A 27,360-nucleotide genomic window follows, 5' to 3' on the forward strand; every position below is an offset into this window, starting at 1 on the left:
CAAAGAGCTCGGCTGTAAATATTGAGCAGTGTACTGGAAACCAATATTGAAAGACATGGGTGCCAATGACAAAGTCTCACCCAATCCCAAGGTCAGTCCAAGAGCCATCAGTGTATACAAAGGTACTATCGTGAAGTTCCATGCGAAGCTTGTCAAACTGAAGGTGACAGACGAAGGCCAAGGTTAACATGGGCCGCTTTATGAAGTCAAGGTGGTGAAGGGTTCACACCCACTGGTGAAGGCGCAGGTGGTGTGAAGTTAAGCCACCGTAGCAAGTGCCGAAAGCGGACTCCAGGAGGTACCAGAGAAGAATGACGCACCCCATACTGATGGTCAAAGGAATCATCAAAGAAGGAGACGTTGGATGGGTGGCCAAGCGTGGCAGACAAACAGCATGCATAACTGCTGAGAAGAAAGTCACAGCGGTAGGGCAGTGGTAATTCAGCAGCTTCAGCATACAGATTCTCAACCAGGCTAGTGTAAAAGGCATCCATGGTCAAACAGATGCCACGATGGTGGATAGTGTTGAGATAGTGTAAGAGGGATGGGCATGCCGACACACAAATAGAGCGCTAGTTTCGAACGGACAAGGGACTGGTACAAACGGGAGGAGGACGGTTCGATCAGCACCCCACAAAGTACCATTGATGACACATAGGACATTGAGGAACCATGTACAGCAGGCTGGCAGGTAAGACACATGGGAGGACCAAGAAAAGTTTCCTATCAAGCATGAGCCCCAGGAATTTCGTAGTTTCAACGAACGGAAGGGCAACAGGCCCAAGATGTAAAGATGGTGGGACAAACCACTTGCGTCTCCAGAAATTCATACAGATGGTTTTGTCAGTGGAAAAGTGAAACCCATTGTTGATGCTCCAGGAGTAAAGATGACCAAGACATCGCTGAACATGCCGGTCAGTGAGACAGGTCCGTGGAGAACTGCAACAGGGGCAAAATCATCAACAAAAAGGGAGCCGGAGATGCCTGGTGGGAGACAGGCCATTATAGGGCTACAATTATTTGGAGAACATTTTGGTCAGGACAATAGTCAAACACACTATGTATTGAGGAAGGTCAAGACAGCACAGGCAACAAGCGGTCTTGCTTTACCCTACTAAGGATAACATTACAGAGACCTTGAAGATAGGGCACAGCCACCAGCCTTAACATGCAAGAAATGTATCAACTGTTTTCTAAATTACTATTATGCAAACCAGTGTTGAAAGTGCTGTGTACACAATGGCAGCAAATACCATCCTGCCAGATGATGGCCACAAACGATAACAAATAAAATCTAGAGATATTAATTTTCCTTGAACCCTTCACACAGACATGTCCAGTATGGACTTACACAGAACTATGAGTCATCTTAAAAGACTATGTGGTGTCACTCGTGTCTTCAGTCCTGTTGTTTGGCATACCTATCTCTGCTGCCTCATCAAAGGAAGTGCCAACAATGATTGCTATGATCACTCCCAGTTGTGTTCTAGACATTGTTGTGCTGAGTATGTAGATACTTATCTTGCTGCAAACAATCCCATTTCATCATTCACAGTACGTGATGTGGCTGAATAATCCCGCATGAGTGAGCAAACAATATGTCTATCCTCTTGGGTACTATTTGTGTGGAGCCACTTGGATCTTGCACAACATTGGGTGTAGCCTTCCCAAACTCATAATTCAATATTCACATGGCAGGCGTGGTATCTCAACTAGTTGACTAACACAAGTAATAATAACACACAAATGTAAACTGCAGTCTTTATAGGCCACAATCCTGAGATTTTCCAATTACAATGGATGCTGGTAGATGTTTCTCCTTCTTAGACAAAGTGTAAAACAATCTTTGCACACACAAGCAACACTCAAATGAAATTTCTGAATGAGAAACTCTCACTGTATAATCTTTCCATAATTGTGTACACAATATTTGTGTGAATATAGACCAGCCCTTTTTCCTAAATTCTAGCTTGAAAAATCATGGTGTGGGTTTAATTAACATTTTCCTCTCTCAGATCATAATTCACCATTTCAGAATGTCACTTACATGTTTCTTGTAAGTTCAAATTAATACCACTACAAGTTACTGCAGTAACTTCTGTAAGCCATTACAGATTTAAGAAGAAAATAGCAGAAAAACTTATACCTTGTCTTTGAATACAGTAGCTGTTCTTCAAGAAAGAAACAACTGCACCACTGCTGTTCAGTACCAAATGTATGTTTTAGCACACTACGTTCATTTACATTATTTAATTAGTACTGTTCAACACACCAAAATAGAGTGGTGTTTGGTCTGTGTTCCCTGTTTGGGAATGTAAATAAAATTTTTTGCATGAGGTGGATCATGTAACACTTAAAAAAATATCAAACTGTTTTCAAATCTTGAGGCAGTATTTTCCCAATTGTAGTTTTGTGACAAACAGATAGTTTATTCAATTGCATAAATCACTGAACTCACCCATATGAAACTATTAAATTCCATTGCCTAAATGTTTCTTTTACTTATTATTTTGCAGCCTTCACAATTGGAGTCATTTCTTCAACCAAGTCTTTTTGCACATCTGGATATTTTCACTTTCGCTATCAAAATGAACACTGACTTTTTGAACTATTAAAAGAGCTTTACTTTTTTTTTTTTATCTACGTGAAATCTACATCCAGCTCCCCACTTTCTGTACTCCTTTGCATAATGTCTAGCTGATAACCTGAAGTTTATCAACTGTTACGTTGAATTCCCAAAATAATTTAGTGTAGTAGTAGTAGTAGTAGTAGTAGTAGTAGTAGTAGAAGAAGAAGAAGAAGAAGAAGAAGCAGAAGTTCTTTGCAACTAAAGATAAATTCATTAGTGTGGCTTATATTCAAGATTTACTTTTTCCAATAATCTCTTATCAAAAGTTTAGGTGCAGACTACGATCACCTGCAGTCTACATTCATGCAAATATGGTGCAGAATGTAGATGGCATTCCACCCACCAACTTAGTATGGTTGTACTGAAATGTTAAATCATTTGGATATCCAAGCATGTAGTAAACTTCATGCCTATCTGACATTTGTTGCATGCTGTCTTCTAGGTGTCACAATTTTAATGGCCATAAGTGTATTTTTTAGTTTTTCTATATTATTTGCGTCTATTATATTATGTTTATATTCAGTATTTATAAGCCTGTCGTAACTGTCAGTTAGCACCTTTTGAACTTTGGCCTTTTACTTAGAAAAATGATATTGCAATTTTCTAAATTTTTAAGTAAATGTTTGGCTTTATCAACTACCTGATTTGTACGTGACTCTGTTTATCAATTTTTCACTTGTTTTTATCAATTTACTTAAGTGCACTCGTGACACGAAATACACAGTTTACTTTTTGAACATGTACAGGGGTCCCAAATATTTCATTTCTGAGGATTTATTAATTCCCACCATGGACATACCTACATGTCCAGGAGACCTGTCTCTCGCATTTGCCTGTAAGTGTCCCTAAGTGGCATACTTTATAAGCAGCTTTTTAATCATGTGTTTAACAATGTGGCATGGGAGTGGTAATAATGTACTCACTGTTAGTGCTGTGTTCATATTGAAACTGCTAGGTTCATAGGTACACACTTGTACTTGCTTTAAAATTGAGAACAAACAGCTTTCAAAAAAAGCTGGGATTTAACATCCCACCAAAATATGACAGAAAAATTTATGCTACTCAGGAGTTGTACGCCTTTGTTCAGTAGTGCCAAAGCTAACATGGTAAAATATTAACCATATTTTTTCCTGTATTTACATTATTCTAACAACAATCTTTGGTTCATATTACTGCTGCTATTTATAACATGTCAGACACACACACACACACACACACACACACACACACACACACACACACACAATTTAAAAAAAAAAATATTTTCTTGTAAAATTAAAAATAAACTAAATCAATTATTTATCTTACCTTTCTGTACAACATGATTTTTTGTTGGACTATTTGTTTTTTCACTTGTCTGATGTAAGATCTCCAGTTGGGGTAGAATACTATCAACAAAATCTGAAATGTGTGGTGATTTTGTCCGTGGTCCATCAGGAAACACAATGTCAGTTTCTAAAATATTGCTTATGACGCTGGAAATGAAAGATCAAGTGAAAAAATAATTCCAGAAACATATGCATTTCACAGATAGACTACTAAACAAGTAATGCCCAGATAGATTACTAAACAAGTAATGATGGGGGAGTACTAAAAAGGAGGAAGGTGAAAATAGTCATCATTTAGGGATCTCATTACAATGGAAGGCATTGAAGCAATTCAGTGGAGGGATGCTAGATTTGTTACTTGTAGGTTCAAACAACAAGATAGTATTACGGAAATGATTTGGGAACTCAAATGGGAATTCCTGGAAAGAAAGCAACACTCTTTTCAAGGAACACTCTTGAGAGAATTTAGCAAAGCGTTGTTTGAAGCTGATTGCAGAACAATTCTACTCCCACCAACAGAAATTTTGCATACGGACCATGAAAATAAGATATGAGAAATTAGGGCTCATACGGAGACATATAGACAGTCATTCTTTCCTCATTCTATTTGCAAGTGAAATATGAAAAGAAACAACTAGTAGTGGTAAAAGGTACCATGGTGACTTGAGGAGTATTTATGTGTAGATACTGATTTAGAATGAAATTTATATCTTCATGTCAGAAATAATTTTTACCAACAGGGTGGAAAATATCAACACGCACCACATATGACTGTCAGGTTCATACTAGTCTTCTGAAAGAAAGTCACAACAGACAAAACTATATTCATTCATTTGGTAAGTGATAAAATTTTAATCGCAACTGCCAAACTGATGTATTTTCAGATTACAGGCTACATGCCAGAACTCTTGACAATTCAAACTTAACAACACAACTCTTTACAGGAGTATACTGTGTGATAAATGTTTGTGTTAAGATAAATTCTGTCTCGGCTTAGGAGCATGACACAAATCTGGATCCTTGCTATTTGCAAGCAATACATTATCCAATCGCGTCTTGGAGAACAACTCAAAGGCTCAACTTATCACTGGTTCCTCTATCTCCTAATCTCCAAAGAGGCTCTCCCACTCTGCTGCAAGAGTGAATACCCTGAGAGAAAGGATGTAATGGTAAGTTTGATCCCTCAAGCAGTTAAACTCAAATACATCCTTGTCAGCTGCACAGACAGTAACCCAACCACAAAGTTGCCAGCTGAATTCCCACAGGTAAAATGGTATTAGTCTGCCAGCTGTTGATCACGGGTGATACTCCTTTATCAGTTGAAACATAGGGACATCTCTGCTGATGTGCTTTCAGTTCACTTCTGAAAATGAGCTCAGCAGTAGAAATCAGAAATAACTATCTTCTGTCATCGAAAGGAGACAAGTGTAAAGTGGTATATGAATAAACATAGAATATTGAAGACTGTTTCAGTGCATATGTATTTACTGATTCTGAAGCCGGTGAGAAGATATAGCAGCACATACTGTTCCAGATTACTGTCACATAAAGGAACTGCTGAAACCTCACAAGGAGACAAAATGGTGCAGGATTCTTATTTTGAACATTTATTAAAGTATACCACACTATAAGTGCCTTTGATGTGATCATGAATGTTCTAAATATAAAAAAGTCTACTGTTAACAATACCAGAAAGTTTCATCAATTTCAGATGAATGATTCCTGCACCAGAGCAATTTAAATTTTAAAAAAAATTTATAATTAGGTATGTAAACTGAACCGAAGGCTAAAATTACTGACTTACTGACCGTTTTGATTGCAAAAACTGACTACAGATTCAGACAAAAGAACACCTGCAGACTAAATACTGACTCAAATTTCTTATTATGAAAGAGGCATCAAAAGCATTTTCTTCAATCTGGCAACCATTCCTACCGACTTATTTAGCTATTACAAAATTACGTACAATAATAATGAAAAACAACCTGGAAAATCGTTGCATCTTATTATAATACTACTGGCATGTTTCTATTCAGCACAAATATACCTAAAAGTAGAAAAAGCTTTGAAGTCCAGTAATACATTACTGTTTTCAGAATACAAACAAAATTTTTACACTTGAAAAATGTAATATTATGCCTTGAGCTGCTGATAAAATTCTTCATTTACACAATTGGTTTCAGCTGACTGACCATCATCAGGTTCATAAAAGTATTCACGGCATCATATTAAGCAAAATATAAAATCATTAACATCAAATGATAAAATCATTAATTAGGCACTGTTATCATAACACAGGGTCGGGCAGATAAAAGTAGTCTGTGTAAGTACAAACAAAATGCACTGAAATTACAGAAACGAAGAGCTGAAATGGGCTTGCCTTTTATTGACAACAAAAAATACAGTGAAAAATACATTTATAGAAGATGTTGAAAATGACCCACAGCAACATCAATACACAGTTGTGCATGTCTAAGCACATTCAGATACACCTGGCATAAAGTTCGGATATCTATGGTGGCAACTTCATGGCTGATGATGTTTTCACGATAGACACTGTCTTTCAGTTCCTGCATTGTGTGTGGATTTGTTTCATAGATTTTACTTTTCAAGTGTCCCTACAGGCAAAAATCACGTCATTAGATCCGGCGAATGTGGTGGCCATAAATGTTTGCTGACAGTTTGTTCCTCAAAGATCACATCATGGACTTGTTTCAGGGATAACTTAAGACGTGAGGCATGCTGGCCTGTCTTACAAGAATAAGCACTACTGCCTTCCATAGACAGTGTGCTGAGCACAAAATGTATCAAAAATTTCCATATGTGCAACCATCTTGAGAGTAGTGTCAAAAAATGTCAGTCCAATGATAGGCGTTTCTGCTACATCGCACCAAACAACAATTTTTTCATCAAGGGCTGGTTGCTGGTACACAATGTTAGGGTTCTCCATTGCCCAGTACTTCATGTTCCGTGAATTCAAATGACTGGAAAGATGGAACCATGCTTCATCACTCATCATGTAATGGATAGGGTCTAACAAACGATAATTGAAGTCATTCAAAAGCCACGTGCAGTAATCTACACTTTTCTGACTGTCATCTTCCCATAATTTCTGCACAACTGTCACATGAGAAGGCTTCAAATTACGACTTTTTAAATATTCACTGACAACTGCTCGTACTTACATGCACCTGCAGAGGCCAATTTATGTGTAGACGTCTTTGGGATCTGAATAATTCTTTTCAGCAAATGCCTCCAGTAACTACTGGTGTGCAAACTGAAGGAATTCTTTGTCGTTTTACACTTTGCACAGATCCAGAGGTACACCAATTTTTATTCACAATCTGTATTTCTCTCTTTGCTGGTAGACCTATACCCGGACACTTGACCCCAAAAATTTCCCAAGTTTCCTTAACTGAACCTGTTTTCACATATGTTTCCATGATTTCAATTCTTTCTTCTATTGAGAAGGTCATTTTGCAGACCACAAAGAGAGCATCTAACTCCACTGATGAAACACACTGAAATGCTGACAGAATAATGTTGACAATTAAGTACTGCATAAAACTGTCCTTTGTTGTAGCTGTTTACTCTTTTCCAAAAGCCAAAATATTGCATTCGCATTCAAAGGTGAGGTGGGCTACTTTTAACTGCACCACCCTGTATGAAGTACATCATCAATCTACAAAAATAGCTACATACGCACTCATTTATGTTCCAACTGCAGATCCATACCACAGAGCAGACTGCACAGGTGATCACTGTAAAACTGAGTAAACAGCAGCCGGCTCTATGTGGTATGAATCGTTAAAAAGGATTAATGCTGACTGCAATTACAATCTGAATGAGTGCAATACCTACCACTGTTTTTACACACTGTTGCTGTAATTCATTTTATGATATGATAGCTGTGTCTAATTCATGATCTGATGTTAATGATTTTATATTTCACCTAACGTGATGCTGTGAATACTTTTATGAACCTGATGATGGTCAAGCAACCAAAATTGGTTATGTATATAAAGAATTTTATCAGCAGCTTAAGGTGGTAACATAACATCCTTTCTTCCAGGAGTGCTAGTACTGCAAGGTTCGCAGGCGAGCTTCTATGAAGTTTGGAAGGTAGGAGACAAGGTAGTGGCGGAATTAAAGTTGTGAGGACGGCGCGTGAGTCGTGCTTGGTTAGCACAGTTGGTAGAGCACTTGCACGTGAAAGGCAAAGGACCCGAGTTCGAGTCTCGGGCCGGCACACAGTTTTAATCTGCCAAGAAATTTCATACCAGCGCACACTCTGCTGTAGAATGAAAATTTCATTCTGTAATCTGATAGTGTGAAAAGAAACTGAAGGAAAAGTAGCAGGAGTACACGCAGTAGGGGAAAAGATGACAGATGACGAATTTTAGAACCCTGCAATCATCACTAAGAATCATGAATCAAGACTGCATACATTGAAGAAACTTGCAAGGACACCAGAAGATTAAAGATAAAAAACACAAAGGTAATACACACATTTAGAAACAAGGTTTTAATCTGCAAAACATTTCCAGGAGCAGATGATTTATTAGTTACTAGGTGAAAAAACCAGCATTGCCTGGATATTCATTATGCCAATATTATATCAGAAATAGAAACAACAAATGAATAGTGTTCGTATTGAAGTATCAAAAAGATTTCATTTCCACGTATTTGTGAAAACGTCTTTTAAATTACGAAACAGTTGTACAAAAAAATACACATAATGTACAAACGTATAAGTACGTTATCGAAATTAAGAGAGACAATCCCAGATAGTTTCTGTAGGCTGGGTGCAGCTACTTCACGTGCCTACAATGTGATTTTGTAAACGTCTCTATGGCAACGCCTCATCATATCTCTGTAAACGGCTACTGTTTTCACCTACAGCTATTTGCCCTTGGAAGTTGAAAGCTGTCAAAAGCACTGCCACAAGTCTAGGATTTCCTAAATTCTACTCCACTTGTGAGAGTGTCTTAGTACTAAAGAATAAATGTATTAAAATTTCATGCATGATGTGGCAATTTTTCACATGCGTCAGTGTTTATGAACTCTCATCTCTGTAACTGTGTGTTGCACAATGATGTATTTGTGTAAGTACATTCAGTGGCATGTGGATACTGACTGTGAGAGTTGGTAGAAAAGGAGTAATAAGTTTGAAATCCATGCATAAGGTGGCAGTTTTTCACACATCTCAGTGTTCATGACATAATACCTCGTGAACTATGTTAGCCCTACAGCAATAGGTGCCTCATTGTAAAGGAGATGTGTATCAAGTGAAATAGCAAAAACAGCAAAGAAAAACTTGGCAACGAGACACAGACCTAACACATGTCCTTAGATTACACACAGTATATTAAAATATGCTGATGTAAAAAGAAATCAAAAAATGTATAAAAGGAAATGGACAAAGGGAATAAAGAGACACACAAAAAATGAGACAGAGAGGAAGCGCAATTTGGCAAATGGTAAAATTGAAGATAAGCGGGCTGCACTAAAAAGGGGAAATCGCCAGCTCATCATCACTGATTTCTTCCAAATTTATGGTATATGTAGGGTTCGGCCAGAAATGTGACAGAAGTGGGAGTTCCAGATGGTCATATGTTAAGAAAAATATAGCTTTTTTGGCGCGAATCAGGTGCAGCAGGAGTCATTTATGTAAGCATAGTTTGCACATGAGTCTGAGGAGCGAGGCTCAATCCTGGTGCACAAACTTTTTTTATTTTCTGTTTTTATGTTACTTACACTGCAAATAAACCAAAATAACACTCATTATATTGCATTTATTAAAATTTTCATAAAAGGCATGAGAAGGAAAAGTAAAGGAAATTTGGTATTGCAAATAAATTTTCATGAAGGGACTGTAAAGCGTACACAAGAACTTTGCATGTACTTTTGTTATTTTACAGTTGCTGATTTAAAAGTGCTTGGATGATATTCACTGCAAATACAGGGAAGGTCATAATTATTTCAGCATCTTGCACTTGTTACAAATGCTGCATTTTTATAATTACAAATTCTCTGTCACAGCACAGTTTGGCAGTAAACCATGCATAATGCATCATTTCAGCAAATAATGGAGAGGATAGCTGATGATTTACAATGGAATGTATTCTGATGTAGTGTTCCTGGGATGTGATTTCTTTTTCTCTCTCCATGAGATAAGAGTAGTTTTGAAGCTTCTTGCTTAAATTATTGAAACAAACATCGAAGTGTTTCATTAGTTGCTGAGGGCTGCTCAAAGGCAAAATTAAACTAGTGGAACACAAAGTCCTGTACGTTTTAATTACAATACCTTCTTAGAAAGTTACTTGCGGAGTTCTCATGGATGCATTACATACAATCACTTCCCGGAAATTTATTTGCAATCAAAAATTTTCCTTTGCATTTATTTTCATGCCTTTTACAAAATATTAATAAGTATAACATATTGAGCATTATTATGGTTTACCTGCAGTGTAAGTAACACAAAAAATATAAATAAAAAAAAGTTTCCACATATGATCTCTAATCCCGACCCTCAGATTACCATTGTGCACTCCGTCCGCTGCGAAAACAGCTGCCTGGAAAGTACACTAACATAAACAGCTTGTGCTCCGCCTGACCCGTGTCAAAAATGCTATTTTTCTAAACTCTTTGCCATCTGGAGCTTCTACTTCTAACACTTTCATTTTTGGCCAAGCCCTGCATATACCACAAATATGGAAGAAACCAGTGATGATAGGAAGACAATGTCCACTTGTAAGCGAAGACAAGAAGGCTAAAATGTAGAAGAAACACATAGTAGGATTATGCAAAGGAAAGAAATATGACGACGATATCAGAACGAAACAGTGGATGAAGATGAGACGGGTGATGCATAATGCAAAATGAATTGTACAAGAGTACTGAAAGACGTAAATTTAATCAAAGCACTTTAAGTACACGAAATTTCTTCACAATAACTGATATTCTTGTCAGAACCAATGGCAGCAAAACTGTTCCATCTGATATGGTGGATATATGAAACTGGCAAAATAGCTCAGGATTTAAGAAGAATGCAATAATCTCAATAGGAGGTTAATTATGACAGGTAAGAGGATTAGTGAACCATCATTTTAATAAATCACAATTGCAAAATATTAATACCAATTATCTTTAGAAGAATGCTTGTTTGAAGCAAACCTTGGGGAAGATCAATCAGTTTGTTTCTGTTCCAGAGGAAGACAGAACCAACTTAAGCATTACTACCACTACGATTTATCTTAGCGGGCATGTTGAAGAATGGCCCACATTTATAGCATTTGTAAATTCAGAAAAAAAAATCTTGATAATCTGAAATGAAATACATTCTTTGATATTCTGAAGTTATAGGGGATAAAATACAAAGAGTGAACAGTCGTCTGAAACTTGTATAAAAACCTGACTATAGTTATAAAGTCAAATGATATGAAAGGGAAGCATTTGTTGAACAGTGAGTGAGACAAAGAGTTGTAACCTAGCCCATGTGTTACTCAACCTGTACAGTGCAACTGGTTATGGAAATTAAAGAAAAATTTTGAAAATAAAGTAAAGTTCAAGGAAATGAAATAAAAACTATGATTTGCTGATGACGCAGTAATCATATCGTAAATGGCTGAGGACATCAAAGAACAGTTGAATTAAAAATTAATAGTAATGAAATGTAGCTGAATTAAATCAAGTGATATTGGGAAGATTATATTACGAAACAAGATGCGGAAAGCAATGGACATGTTTTACTACTTGGGCAGGGAAATAACATATGATGGTAAATGATGGATATGACATGCAAACCACCAACGGCATGAAAAGTACTTAAAACTGTAACGTAATATATAAATTTATGTATTATGCTATCTTTTCTATAAGTGTATGTCTGGAGTCCAACCTTATATGAAAGTGAAACATGGATGGTAACCATTACAGACAAGAAGAGAACAGAAGATCTTGAAAAGCATGCTGAAGATCAGATAAAGCAGAAATTAAGTTAAACAGCAAAGTAAGTGTTAGATTAATAAGATGCATCTGCGGCATCAAGGATTAGTTAATTTGGTAATTGGGGAGGGGCAGGTGGGGGGGGGGGGGGTAGGCGGTAAGTAGAGGGAAACCAGGCTCAAATACTGGAAGTAGGTTCGAATTGGTCATGTCGCAGCAGTCGTGCAGAGCTGAAGAGGCCTGCATGGAAATCTGCATCAACTCCATCTTTGAATTAACGAGTTCTAAAAATGAAGGCTAAATTTCAAAGAAAATTAAACAGTGTAATAATCGTATATTGCATAATGTGTGTGGTTAATAAGGTTAAAATGACTTATCACTACAAATTTAATTACAAACATGTTGTTGTCTTCAGTCCTGAGACTGGTTTGGTGCAGCTATCTACAGTAAAGCTGCATGCCCTCGGGAAAAATAACGGCTGTAGTTTCCCCTTGCTTTCAACCGTTCGCAGTACCAGCACAGCGAGGCTGTTTTGGTTAGTGTTACAAGGCCAGATCAGTCAATCATCCAGACTGTTGCCCCTGCGACTACTGAAAAGGCTGCTGCCCCTCTTCAAGAACCTCGCGTTTGTCTGGCCTCTCAACAGATACCCCTCTGTTGTGGTTGCACCTACGGTACGGCTATCTGTATCGCTGAGGCACGCAAGCCTCCCTACCAAAGGCAAGGTCCATGGTTCATTACAAACATATGTGCACAAAACTTGTTGCTCTCTCCTCCTCCCGTCCCAACAGAACGGCCAAATTAATTATTGTGATGTAATTTAGAAAGGAATGCGACATGGAAGTACACTTCCCCTTTCCTGTGTAGCTTCCTCAGTAATGTAAGAATTACCAAACATCGACTTGATGCAATATATCCCACACACAAATCATCAAAAAATTCAGCCAGCTTCTGACACTATGGCAATTATCTATATTGCTAACAAAGCAACCTGGTTGATGGTTCACTTTCCTGCCAATGTAACAGTTTCCAGAGAAAACAAAAATTTGGTTTTCAGTATTTCATAGTTATTGATTGAATATAAAAATTTAAAAAGCTGCAATGATCTACCAATTCAGAGGTATAATCTCCTGTAAAAAGTACTTCAATTACAAACTGTGTACTGTATTTACCAGATTACAAGACAAAGTTTTTTTCCCCAATTCACCATTTGAAAAATACAAGGTCACCGTATGTTCACAGATTAAACTATTGCTGCTGAGTTTAACATTTTGACATTGTTTAACAGAGTACTCATACACAGGGGTTGTCTTAGATTTCTAGATGAAGATTTGGCTACTGAGGTCACATGCACATTTTTTTAAGAAATCAGAGAGGCAGGACTGAGCAAAAGATACTCGCCTTTGAACGGGCTCATTATTTCCTGCAGCCCGAAGCGCTCGATACAGTATGAATGTTGCTCAAACAATCATGTGACATTTGACTTGAGCGGCACTACTGCAAGGGATAAACAAGTAACTCTGCTCTGCTTGAAATTTGACAACTTTGTGAAACACGGGAGGAAATGGCACCAATTCTACCACCTTATAAACTCTTGTTGTATTCGAACAGAAAAATTATGTAACAAAATATAAATTGCTGCTCATTGGATTGTAAAATAAAGTGTTTGAACAAGTTTGCAATAAGTTCTCATACACATATGGATACAGTATACAAACACTATGCTGCTCTTCAAGTGAAGGTAACATTCAAAAGCAGAAACGTCCTACAAGAACATTACTTGATTCTGAGCAATGATCAATATTTTACTTGATTATGAGAAATTGTATTGATTTACTCTGTGGGCTGCAAATGAGAAATTTGGTCACCGTTCATGTATTAGAATACTGAATAAAATGTTACCAGCTTCTGGGGTAAAATGTTACCAGCTTTTAATCAGCTTTAGAGCATGATGCTGACATTCAGATGAAGCAAGATGGAAAATTTATCCAGAATGAAAAGTCTAACAAATGAAATAAATCATATTAAATTGACTGTAATTGTTGTCATGAGAATAAATTACAGCACCAAGACCCTTCGTGGAGATAGTACCAACAGATGTCAGAAGATGGTAGAATGAGTGGAAGTTTGGGAACTGGGCTGAACCATGAATGCGATCTTTTACTTATGTATTAGTTGCTGTTGTTACTATGACTTGCACCCAAGAAGATATTGCAGTCTGTGTTTAATAGTTGCTCAAGCACAGGACCACGGAAGTGTTGGTGGGGGAACAATAATACCAGCTTGGCTGAGAACTAGAGTGTGGGGAGGGGAGTAGTCAGCAGGCAACAAATTATGTCATGTTGCCAACAATGGGAATCTGTACTATGTACTTTGGCTTTTTTAGGAACATCTACCACACTTTAATTGCAGTCTGTCTGAACCCATTTGTAGTCACAATTGAACTGACTTCAAAATTGGACAAATTCTCAACAAGAGTACTCATTTCTGCAGGTGGTAAGGGTCTAGATGTGGGCCAGTGGCATACTTAAGTGTTTCGTGTTGCGATGCTGTCGACACTCACCATTACTTTTGACTGTACTGAAAGGAGGAGTGTCAGCTGCTTGTTCTACACAGCTAGTGAGAGAGCAGCAGGCAGATGACGAAGGATATTTATCCTGTATTTGAGAAAGGGAGCACTTAGTGACTTGTAACAAACTTTTCATCCCTTACCACATTTTCACTGTTCCTGCAGCAAAACTTCAGTATCACACATGACTTAATTTAGTACTTCATTAGCACTAACTCTACTTGTAACATATTACGCACGTCGTATCCTGAAATTTGAATGAATGTGGCTGCAAAATTATATAACTGTACAACACATATTAGGACATATTATGTCATAAACATTGAGTTGCATGAGGAAGTAGCTTCTGCTTAAAATGCACTGCAAATTACCCACATTGTAATCGCCCTGTGTTGTATAATGAAAGGATGTAGCAACTTTCAACAAACTTTAAATGTAATTTCAGACTTTTTCCAAACTTTTTCTAGCTCACACACTGAACATAAAATATTTAACACATTAACTGATTCGTAAAGTAATCAGATGTTTGAAGCTATTTTATACATGGGAGTTCAATTCATTAAAGAATTGGGGTTTTGCCGAATGCTATGCTAATGTAACAATTGCTTCAACATTCGAGTTCATCAAAGAAAAGAGTGTGTGTGTGTGTGTGTGTGTGTGTGTGTGTGTGTGAGTGAGTGAGTGAGTGAGTGAAATTCAAAGAAACATTACTCCCAATTCTATAAATAATTTAAGAGAAAAAGAGGGTTCAACAGGTATAATTCCCTAATTTTAGTAGTGGTTGATTTTGTTTTTGAATATACAAAACATTCTTCATGTACTGTGAGAACTCACCTTCCTAGCCGGTCTCTTACATTCTGGAATGGATGCGTAAGGAATGGTTTGAAGTATTCCATCAACCTATGGAAGAGTTCAGATACTCTCCATTCTTGCTGATTTAAGGCACCTTGCAAAGCATATAATCGTCTGAAAGCAAAATAATGGTACTGAATATAAACAGTAGGTGCAAAGCCCCTATGAATCATTTAAAAGAAATACATATTAACCTTGAGAATTAATTAAACACCATTCTTTTAAGTCACTATATTTTTCTAAGGAGAAACCAGTAAAACTACACACATTTCCTGTTTTTATTTTATTTCAGGTCCATATTATGTATTTTTAATGGACAACACAAGAAAGGACAGCTGCTTTACAATTTCTATCAAAAATTCTTAATATAAGGGTTGATGCAGACTGTAGCAAGCCAATTGTGGCAGTCAATTAATTGCTTATATTGCATTCCTCGGTACTCATTGTTGGTCCCCAAGCACCCTGTTGAAATTATTCCTTAGGAGCATGTAACTTGAGTTATGAAAGTGAGTTTAATTGTTAGTAGATATAATATTTTGTGTAAGCAATCTGTTTTTGCTTAACCTCCAACAGATCACCTTTCAAGCTTACTCTCTCGTACAACTGAGATCTCCACTAGTGTCAGGAATGGTAAAAGTGTGGACCAGATTGAATTGGAAGTGGAATACCTATGTGGGAGTGTACAAGGATGCTTGAGAGTTATATTCCTCAATTTTGGGCACAATAAAAGATAAATTATGCACTGACAGAATATGATTGTATTGCTGAAGTCCACAAAGGTGCTGTGTGATCAAGGGAGTGATTCCTTTTGGCTAGTCTGACTGATTTCATAACATGTATAGGTAGTTCCCAAAGATTCATTACACAGGAATTTTACTGTACATAATCTTTTTTGTGATGTTTGCAAAATGTTTGCTTTTATAACTCAGAAAAATATCCCACAACTGCAAAAGCCTTCTCATGTTCCCACTGATTGTAAACATGGCAAATAATGACAATGGGTACTCTCTAATACATAGTAACAGTAAAAGTTAAATGTAATTTGGCTATTTTTTGTCATTCTAATCGGACTTATTCATTCAAGCTTTTGTAAATGTCCCAAAAACCCTAAACAGAATAATTGTAAAAAACAGTGGCCAACTGACAGTCTTATTTTTAATGGCCTTTCTACAGGGAAGAAATATACATGAACAATTATGACATTACCATTTTAAAACAGAAAACAAATAAATGAAATGTGCAGTCCAGAAACGATTGCAGTCAAAATTTGTCTAGCACTGTGCAAAATGTCGACAAATATCACTAGTTCTGAAAAAGTTATTTACATAAATCTTACCCGCACTGAATGAAAGACGCTTCATCTCTGAATGGATCCTTCATCAAAAGCTCTAAGAGCCAGTGATGTCTATTTGGGTCACGACATTCCTGAAATAGTAATTATATGCAGCTCATTTAACTACAACAACACAAATGTTAGACTGATTAACACAGCACAGCTGTAATTTCTTTATGCACGGGTTCACAACCTGAATGTGTTATCTAAATGAAGGAACTATGTTAACCACCATATGCCATCAGTTTTATTCCTTCAATGTAATTTATATGTATGGTACGTTAAAGAAATAAAACTGACAGCCTATGGTGGTTAAAAAGGTTCCATCATTTAAACAATATAGCACAAGAATGTTGTTAAATCTGTGAGACAATTTTCCAATTGCAATAAGTAATGTAATTATTAAAAAAATCAACAGTAATTTTCACTGACTCATATGGCATGTCCTAACATCTCAAGCTAAAACATTTGCCTGTCTGGAATATGTCATAGATCAAAAATAACTTCTCTTTTATGCATGTTTATACACACACAGTTTTTAACCAGCAAAAGTTAATTGAATTCTTTTCACACAGAGCACTAATATACTACATTTCCCTCATAAATGTGAAGTTCCTATGGTTAATATGTTTCTGTACTTTGTTGTCAAATAACCATTCACTCTCATCCGTGTTCCTTTACAAACATTCATCACTATACATCGAAAGCTTGATAAGTTTAAGCCGATGCGTGTGCGCGTGCATCGCGTCCCCCCCCCCCCCAAACCCACACACACAATGGAGTCAGATAAACCCAGCAGCAAGAAAGGAATCTTAAGTCATCAGTACTGTTACAACAGTAACCAAAAAACTGTGCATATCTTCCACAATAACCAAACTAAGAAAAAAGAAAGAAAAAGAGAAAGAATTGCACAGAATTACAGACCAATATTGATCGCTGCAGGAGAATTAGAAGCTGAGAATATGTATAGGTTCTGGAAAAACTACTAACATTAAACATGACATTCATTACTCAGGCACAGGATCTTGCAAATAACAGAAGCAGGTTAAAGACAGATTTTGCCTTCTTAAATTTCTGTAAGGCACTCGACACTGTACAGCATTATCAACTAATGACCAATCTATATTCTTATGGTGTATCCACACATATATGCAAATGGCTCGAAGTATTTTATACAAATAGTTAGTATGGTACGTGGGATGGTGAATGTTCAGCAGAAATGAAATCAAAATTGAGTGTATCCCAAGGAAATGTAACAGAATTGCTAAAGTTCTTAACATAAATAAGAATTTATCAAACAGAGTAAGCAACACTTCAAAATGTTTTCTTATGTAGCTGCTGCCTACAGGAAGAACCATCCTTGGACCATTATAAGATAATGCAGTAATTACTCAGAAACTGATTGCTGTGGCTTTAACACATCCATTTAGCCCTTATAAATAAGTAACAGAGAGGCTTAAGCTTAAATGGGAATCTTCAGGAGAAAAGTGACATTCTCAGAGAACCCTGGTGAATAAATTTAGAGAACTGGTATGTGAGGAAGACTAAATGAGAATTTTGCTGTTTTACTGTACAAAGAGAATTAAATAAGAGAGACTAAGGTATGCACTGAAGCATATAGACAGTCATTTCTTCCCCTCACTCAATACATGTGTTCAACAAAACAGAAAATTGCTAATACTGATACAAAGTAGCCTTGGCTGCACACTATACTGTGGCCTGCAAAGTATATATTTAGCTGTAAATGTATTACACCCCCATTTATTTAGTTTGTCTTATGTTCCATGGATCATCTGCACAATAAATCTAAATTTTGTGGAACAAGTCATTTTACATTCACATCACAAATTATTCTGTAAATATGCCATCATGCCGATCATTAACAAGTTTATTTTTGTTTTGTTTTATTTTTGTATTTATTATTATTATTATTATTATTATTATTATTATTATTATTAAATATACACATAAGAGTTAGCAATTCCTAGTAACGATCTTTTGCACATTACTATAATACAAGGAATAGAAGTATATGTCAAGCAGAAACTTTTTCAGTTTGTTTTCAAATTCTGCTTTGCTATCTGTCAGACATTTTATATCAATTATGCATCTTTGTGCACCCGTTTTTGTGCTAAAGACAACTTTAATGCAAAGTAATGAATGTCATTTTTCCTTTTCGTACTGTAGTTATGTAAATCATAGTTCCTTTTGAAGTGCAGTGGATGATTTACAAGAAACTTCATGAGGGAATAAATATACACTGTGAAACAGTAGTCAGAATACCCAACTCCATAAGGAGATGTCTACAAGATGATTATGGGTGAGCACCACATATTTTTCTTACAGTACATTTTCAAACAGTGAAGATTTTCTTTCTTAGAGATGAGTTACCCCTACAGTATACCCGTAATGATTATGTACGGTTTGAATAATTTACGAATGCGCGCATTTAATGGCCACTGCTAGTGAGAAATAATGTTATAAATGTTCTATGGACGGCAACGAGGTTTTGCTCATGAAATGTTAACAGAGAGAAAAAAATTCTGCTTACAGAGTGGTCAGGATAGATGATTTGTATTGTTAAGAGATGCCATTAGAGCAGTTTGTAATTGTGAATCTTGTCCAAACCATGGATGAGGTGAAGTATTAATTTTACAATCAGTAGTAGATAAAAATGTTTTCAAAGTATGATGATGATGATGATGATGATGATATCCATCATCATCATCATCATCATCATCATCCTCCATGATTCTCTGTTCAATTGTATTATCATATCATGCACCTTTCCAAGGCATTTGACTGTGTCAATCACAACATTCTCCTAGATACACTGAAGTTTCACAGGATTAATGATGTAGGCAACCAATGAATAATATCATATCTAACCAAAAGAATGCAGAAAACTGTACTTAGTAATTCAACCAACATCATCACGAGAGTCGTGCTCTGGTAACTCGGTTGGTGCAGCACTTGCCCATGAAAGGCAAATGTCCCAAGTTCGATTGTCTGGCACACAGTTTTTATCTGCCAGGAAGTTTCATATCAGCGCACACTCCGCTGCAGAATGAAAAATTCATTTTGAGAACTAATTCTGCCTGTTGTATATTAGACGGAAGATGTTACATATATGAGGAGCAACAGTGGACCTAAGATTGAGCTTTAGGAAACCCGTTATGTATTTCTCCCCAGTCAGACGAATCTCCTCTTATTGCATTAGTTGAATTACCATGTACAATTTTCTGCATTCTTTCAATTAGATATGACATTACCCATTGGTTGGCTAAACCACCAATCCCACAAAACATCAGTTTATATTGGAGAATACTGTGATTCACACAGTCAAATGTCTTAGATACGTCGCATAAAATACCAACCAGCACTATTTTGTTATTTAATGTATGTAAAATTTGGTGAACGAACATGGAAATGGCATTCTCAGTATAAAAACCCTTCTGAACCACAAACTGTGATTTGCTGAGGAAATGATAATTAAATCGACACCCTAGATGCAAACAGGCGTTGATATACATCACTGGGACATGGTGAAAATGTGTGCCCTGACTGGGACTCGAACCCAGGATCTCATGCTTACATGGCAGATGCTCTATCCTTCTGAGCCACCGAGGGCACAGAGGATAGTGCACCTGCAGGGACTTATCCCTTGCACGCTCTCCGTGAGACCCACATTCCCAACATGTCCACACCATTACATTCGCAGTGCGCCCAATAGATGTTTGCCCATCACACTCATTACTCGTGTCAGATTAATCTACCACGTCCTGTACAAGTTGGAGCGTAGCGTGTGCATTCGCACAAAAAGGTCAATGGCCGGGTAGCAATATTTTAATTATATATGAAGGTAGTATCTGTTCCTGAAAGAACAGATACCATTGATGACCGAGCAGCTTCCCTGGAATGAAATGATAATTAAATCAACACCCTAGCTTCAAACAAGCATTGATATACATCATTGGGGACATGGTGAAAATTTATGCCCCGACCAGGACTCAAACCCGGGATCTCCTGCTTACATGGCAGACGCTGTATCCATCTGAGCCACCGAGGGAAGAAAGGATAGTGCGCCTGCAGGAACTTATCCCTTGCACGCTCGATTTAATCATCATTTCATTCTAGGGAAGCTGCACGATCATCAATGGTATCTGTTCTTTCGGGAACAGATACTACCTTCATATATATTTGCTGAGGATATTATTGTTGCTCAGGAGAGATACTATTCTCAAATGTACAACCTTCTCCAAAATTTTGATAAATGATGTCAGTGTGCAACACGTCAGTAGTTACTGACATCTCACGTACCACTTTGCTACAGTGGGATTTAACAACAGCATTATTTCAGGCTATCTGGAAAAATGCCTGGAGTTAGTGACACATAACATATTTCAGGTAATACGGGGCTTATTACATGGGAACAAATCTTGAATATACAACAGTAAACACCCCCAAATCCACATGAACTTATATTTTTTAAAGAATGTATAATTTTCTTAATTTCAAATGGTGAAGTACGTGAAACATTCAATATGACTGAATTTTATGAGAGTACTTTTTCAACTTACTGCTGTAAGTTTTCTCTTGAACTGTTTGTCCCTATACTTTCTACTATAGTTAAGAAATGATTATTTAATACATTTGCTACCTATGACTCTTCATTAATACGATTCAGTTCAATATTGATGTTATACTGTTCTGTGGCCAGTTTCCTTTGTTCATTTCACTACATTCCATATGGCCTTAAGTCTGTTGTCAGAATTACTAATTTCTGAAAGTTATGTGCATGTTTCTTGATTTTTGATAATTTTTCTCCATAATTTAGAGTAGCTTTTGTAGTGTGCAGCTACTGCAGGATCTCTAATTGTTCTTGCCAACAAATATATTTAGCTTTTTCTTTCATAAGATACTTTACTCTCTCTAGTGACATATGGTTTAAGCACTTTCTCATTATCTTACATAGGGAGCTATTTCAAAGCATGATATGAATTTATCATGGAATAGGTTCATTATAAATTTAATCCCAGGTTATCTCTTGTAAAATACTCTTTAAAATATTTGTCTGGGAGTCATTAATTATTCTAACCGATATCCACTGAGGAGTATCAATACTGTGAGGCACAGTTTTATTTAACCCAACTCATAATTGTGGATCATGATCAAAGAGAGCATTTGTTACTAGGTGTATGGTTATTTTCTCGCTTTGAGCTTCACCAAAGGAAACACCATCAAGTAGAGTCCTGCGGTCTTTATCCACCTGTGTCAGAAGGTACGTCACTGAGATCAAACTGTAAGATCCAAATAAGGTTTTGTAGTGTATCAGGATGTTTTGGCAAATATCCTGGTCCACTACGAAAAATTGTCCCACTAGAAGATGATCGTGATGGGGCGAAATAGGTAGAAATAATGTGTAAGGCAAAATTAGAGACTGTTCATGCCATTTTATTTTGGCACAGATTCTATGTGAGGGCCAAGGTATGTTGGTGATGAATGCGCAGTGTCTACCAGCTGGGTGTGCATGTTTACACCATGATGACTCCAGTTGAAGGTGTCATGGACTGCCAGAATACATAGCCCAGCGACAATGTAATTACCTTTTAATATACCGTCTGACTGTCTGTACAACCTTTAAGTCAGATGCATTTTAACAAATGATGTCTGTCATCATTGATATAGCTAGCCTATTTCAGCTACTGTAGTATACATTAATGACAAGTAATTAACTTTAAAATAAACAAGAGGTCGTGCGATGTCATTTCGTAGCTCAGAGCAGAGAATATGCAATCTTTCATTTAGCATTCCTTGCAAGATAGAACGTAGTCCAGAAGAAATGGATGTTCGAGGAATGCATTAGCATAGAGGGTCTGAACCACCAGAACAAAGTAGCAAGACAATAATAATTCATCAAGAATAGAGATTTGAGGTATTAGACAGCAATTTAAAATCATTCTGATGGCACACTCAAGCTATGTAATGCATATACACAGCTTTTATATCAGCCATTCACAAGTTTTATGCGATAGTTTCCTGATCATTTTTCCCATCATTAGCTTTCAGAATACCTACATTGAAATCACTGCAGAGTTAACTGTTTGTTGCTGTCTGACAGACAGCATACAACAGAATCATAATTTCTCTTAAACATTTCAAAATTTCCTACAGTTGCAATAAAAAAATAACTATTTTTCAGTATTAGTTCACAAGCACACACTTCTATGTGTTGGTCACTACAAAACTTACTTGTCTCAATGTTTTTGAACTTGGTTCCATCTAAATATAAGTAACAAATCCTCCTTTTTCCCATATTAGTTCTGCAAGAGTAAGATGCTAGACTGTTATCTTGTATTTGTAACCTATCTAACCCTGTGGTCGTGTGGTGCTCAGGTAGGTGCAGGATGTCTATTTTCTCAGAGCTCTTTAAATTTTCCAATCAGGCAAGAAGCTCTTCTACCACATTACTACATCATCTAGTATTTTGATGAAATAAGCTACCTCACATTTCTGTGTATTCTTAAGTATTTCGTGGAGATCTTCTATTTTTTTAAGCAAGGTGTCTGAATACTGATTTTAATCTAAACAAGGTACCTCTCTGACATTAGTAGCCACACATACCTTGTGTTACATGACTGCAGACCCCCCGAACATTTTCTGCAAGAAGGTCAGCCATCTTATCTTTCCCTCTCCTATTTGGGCATAGGCTGTGTCTATTATATTCCCATCTCCCAATTGTAACAACAGGTACTGCACTCATGTGAGACTTTATTTCAGTCAGCAGCAGCCTGCTCAACTCAGTGTTCATACAGTTCACAGCAGTGTTAACCCAGGTATGGTCATGGCACTGTAGGACCTCAACGTAAGTCACATTTGCATGTGGAGTTGCTAATCCTATTTCATACATGTCATCCGTAATGGTGTAATTAATGTCATTAGTCAGATTGTTCCCTGCTCCACTTACTACAGTAACCTGATCCTCTTTGTTAAAATAGTTGGACAATTTCCTTAAGTCCTCTGCCAGCTGGCTAAGGCTAGCAGTTGGCTTCACAATAATTGTGACCTGGTACTCTGTCCCTAATTTGTCATGGACCATCTGGACTCTTTACTTCCTACTCTCTTTCAAACCTGACCTACACTATGTTACTTTGGTAAAAGTCTGATGCATCCTACTGTGATATACAGTTGGATGAGACTCTTCCTCTCCTATTTCACTTAACAAGTCAAATTTACTTGATACTGTAAGCTCAAATGTAGAAGTAATTTAAGAGCTGTTCCCCATTCACCCAATTGCTTGTTATCTACACCCAGTTCCCGTGATCTTTTTTCCCCTTCGACCTGTCTAGTTCAAATTTCACGTTTTAATTCAGCCTGAAGAGTACAAATCTTTTCCTCTCATTCAGGGATTCTCGTCTTCTTCTTCTTCTTCTTCTTTTTTTTTTTTTTTTTTTTTTCAGAGCCTGCAGTTCCATGGGAGAACTTCATTCCCTACTTCAGTCACCCAAGTGAAACTCCAACCCACAATCCACAAATACTAACTCCCTGTCTGACTATCCTATAGCAACATCCACAATAATCAGTTATCACACACTGACACACAGATTCAACACTTAAAAAAGTAGAGTTATATCACTTAACACACTTTACACTACACAAGTTTTTGTTATTTATGAGCCAGAAAAATTAGGCCTACTGGTTAGTGCTTCAGATGTATGTATACCATAAAAAGTTAATAATTACCAATTAAAACAAGAAAAACATAAAAACTTAATTACTTCTGAATAAAACAAGAACACAGGACTCGCATAACTACAGTATCTGTTAATTATCTTATTCACAATAGAATGTAACTTTTAATGTTCTGCAACTTTAATGCATGCAAACGGTATGTAAATAAACTATTAGTGCCCAAAACTTAAGATTTATGCTACTTTCCAGAAATATTAACCTAATAATGAATATGCATACTCTACTTAAATTGCTGGAAAGAAAAATAGAACAATTAAATGGGATTCGTTAACTTTCCTGCACCAAAACATAAACAAAAATACAGATACCACCTGGCTTCACCATCTTTTTGCACAACCTGACTATGATATTTTCGCATTTTCTGGAATACTAAGTAAAGAAAAGTGAACCATTAATAGTAACCTTAAAAAATACTAGTACAGATATTTAGTGAGTATTAAACGGTTATTACAATACAAATAACTTACCTTTACGAGAGCACAAGAACTCACATTGCCTGGCACAGGGCTACCAGAGAGAGAGAGAGAGAGAGAGAGAGAGAGAGAGAGAGAGAGAACAACTTAACAACTTCTTTGTTGCTGATAATCGATGGTAGTCAGCTTCATATCATTAACAACTGCACATACACGTCTTTCAATTAATACATTACCTTCCAGCTGAAAAGCTATGTACCATTTGCTATTATTATTATTATTATTATTATTATCATAATTATTTAGTTTCCCTTAACTTGATATCCCAGTGTCTCATCAGTTATTTTTTCTCTTTTCCTATTCTTATTTTCCTCTTACTGATTTTCCTTCTTTTCTCAAAACTTTTAACCCTTTTGCTACTGTGGGCATGTATACACATCATGCTATGCTGTTTCCCCCATGACATGTATATACGCGCTGCTTGGATTTTTCTACAGTGCTATGGATGTCTGAATTCATTCTGAGCCACCAACCTCTCACTGCTGAAGACAAGTTACTTCCATATCTCAGTGAATGAAAAAGTTTCAAGTATTTATCATACAACATACATGCCACATTGCATGCTATCATCTACAAAAAAATCTCATATCAATATCCTGAATCTTTCCTGAGATATGACTACTGTTATGACCACAAGATCTGCACTGGACAAGGATGGGAATGGGCACATCATAAGCAACAGACCTTTGGATATAAAACATAATAATTCATGAACAAAATGAAATCTCCTTCTACTCTCAATTTTAAATAAAATTTTGAGATCCTATCTACATTTCACTCACTGCAATGTATGAGGTAAAATCAATCACATTCAAGTTTATGCGATGTGTTTTTATCTCTATAAAATATTTAAAATTTCACATAATGTTTTACTTAATTTGAAAAAAGTAGTTCAGCCCTCTATCAAGCAAAGATACCATCAGACTGTAAGATGTGCAAAGAATCATTTTTTTTCATCAAATTGTTTTCTTAAAAGCTGATGATAAGTATTTCAGAGCTGTCAGCAAATCTGCACGCACAGATGAATCTGGACGTATTGCACCCAACTGTCCATCAGATATAGAACCCACTAACTTTAAGAATGAAATGAGACATTGTTCTGCTCTCAATTTTAAATAAAATTTCAATCTCTCAGCTACATTTCATTCACTGCAATGTATGAGTTGAAATCAACCACACACAAAGTTTATGCAAACTCTTTTGAGTGAAGATGTCAGACTGTAAGATGTACAAAAATCAATTTTTTTTCCACCTAATAGTTTGCAAAAAAATTGGATGATAAGTGTTTCATGTCAGCCGGAAAGCCATCTCTCAGCACAGGCACCATCATATGGTGAGCATTACAGCCATAAAGAAAGCTGCCTCAGTACGGACTGCAAACAGAACATCGGTAGCAGCAAAAAGGTTAACAGAGCGGAAAATATTGGGTGGAATATAAGTAATGGTCTATGTTTAGACAAACCACTCACTGAATACAAGTGGTAGACAGGCTTACGTATGTTAGGAGACATTCATAGCCATTATTAAACACAGAAAATAAAATTTCACCTGTGTCACAGTGTCCTTTATTTATTAAGTTACCAGTTTTACAGGTCAGACAATTAATCTTCAGGTATTTTAATGTGGATAATTACAGCCACATGACAAATAATAATTTACTAGCATACAATTTTACTTTTCTCATGGCACAAAGCAGCTCATATAACAAACATGGAACACAATGCAACTAGCTGTATCACTTTCTGAAGAGGTGTTTCTGTTTCTGTGTGTGTGTGTGTGTGTGTGTGTGTGTGTGTGTGTGACTTATTCTCTTGTGTTCTCACTAGATGGAATGTTCACTGTATGATCGCTATCTATTAACAACTTTTGCTTTGATGCTACCCTACATATGGACTTTAATACTGGTCAGCTATCTCCTGTTTGTGTGATATCGAAATTATATGTTAATGACTTTACTGTGTGCTTCTACTGTGTCTGTTTAATAAGTCAAATAAATTGTGCCCATAACTGTAAACTTCTAAAGTGGTGATAAGTCTTTTCGAATTCTCAGTACATCAATATACTGGACACAGAATTCATGAAGCAGTGGCTCCAACAACAGCAAGAACAGTGGCTTCTTGATCGACAATTACTGAAACAACAGCAACAGCAGTTGGCCTTACTACAGCAGCATACATTCTAAGACAATAAAATGACTCAGCATGAATGAATTATCCAAATGGGATGGAAAGTGCTAGATGTTACGTACATGTATAGATGATCAAATGATTGTAATTTCAGAAAAACTGAACGATTTATTCAAGAGACAGAGTTTCACAAATTTGGCAAGTCAATAACGCTTTGCTCCACCTCTGGCCCTTAAGCAGGCAGTTATTCGGCTTGGCATTGATTGACAGAGTTGTTCGTGTCTTCCTGCGGGATATCATGCCATATTCTGTCTAACTGGAGTGTTAGATCATCAAAATCTGAAGGTGGTT

The 27,360-nt window shown here is 36.7% G+C and overlaps 1 protein-coding gene across 1 annotated transcript in view; it reads right to left on the bottom strand.

The window, feature by feature from the left end:
- LOC126259172 (proteasome activator complex subunit 4-like) overlaps positions 1-27,360 on the bottom strand; it is a 251,235-nt gene that overhangs the window by 26,234 nt on the left and 197,641 nt on the right. The window contains exons 26-28 of the mRNA XM_049955739.1: positions 16,662-16,750; positions 15,308-15,439; positions 3,938-4,104 (exon numbers count right to left, since the gene is read on the bottom strand). Coding sequence (XP_049811696.1) covers positions 3,938-4,104; positions 15,308-15,439; positions 16,662-16,750 — 388 coding nt within the window. The remainder of the gene's footprint in view (positions 1-3,937; positions 4,105-15,307; positions 15,440-16,661; positions 16,751-27,360) is intronic.

This window comes from Schistocerca nitens, chromosome 5 (genome assembly GCF_023898315.1).
Source record: "Schistocerca nitens isolate TAMUIC-IGC-003100 chromosome 5, iqSchNite1.1, whole genome shotgun sequence".
Lineage (NCBI taxonomy): Eukaryota > Metazoa > Arthropoda > Insecta > Orthoptera > Acrididae > Schistocerca > Schistocerca nitens.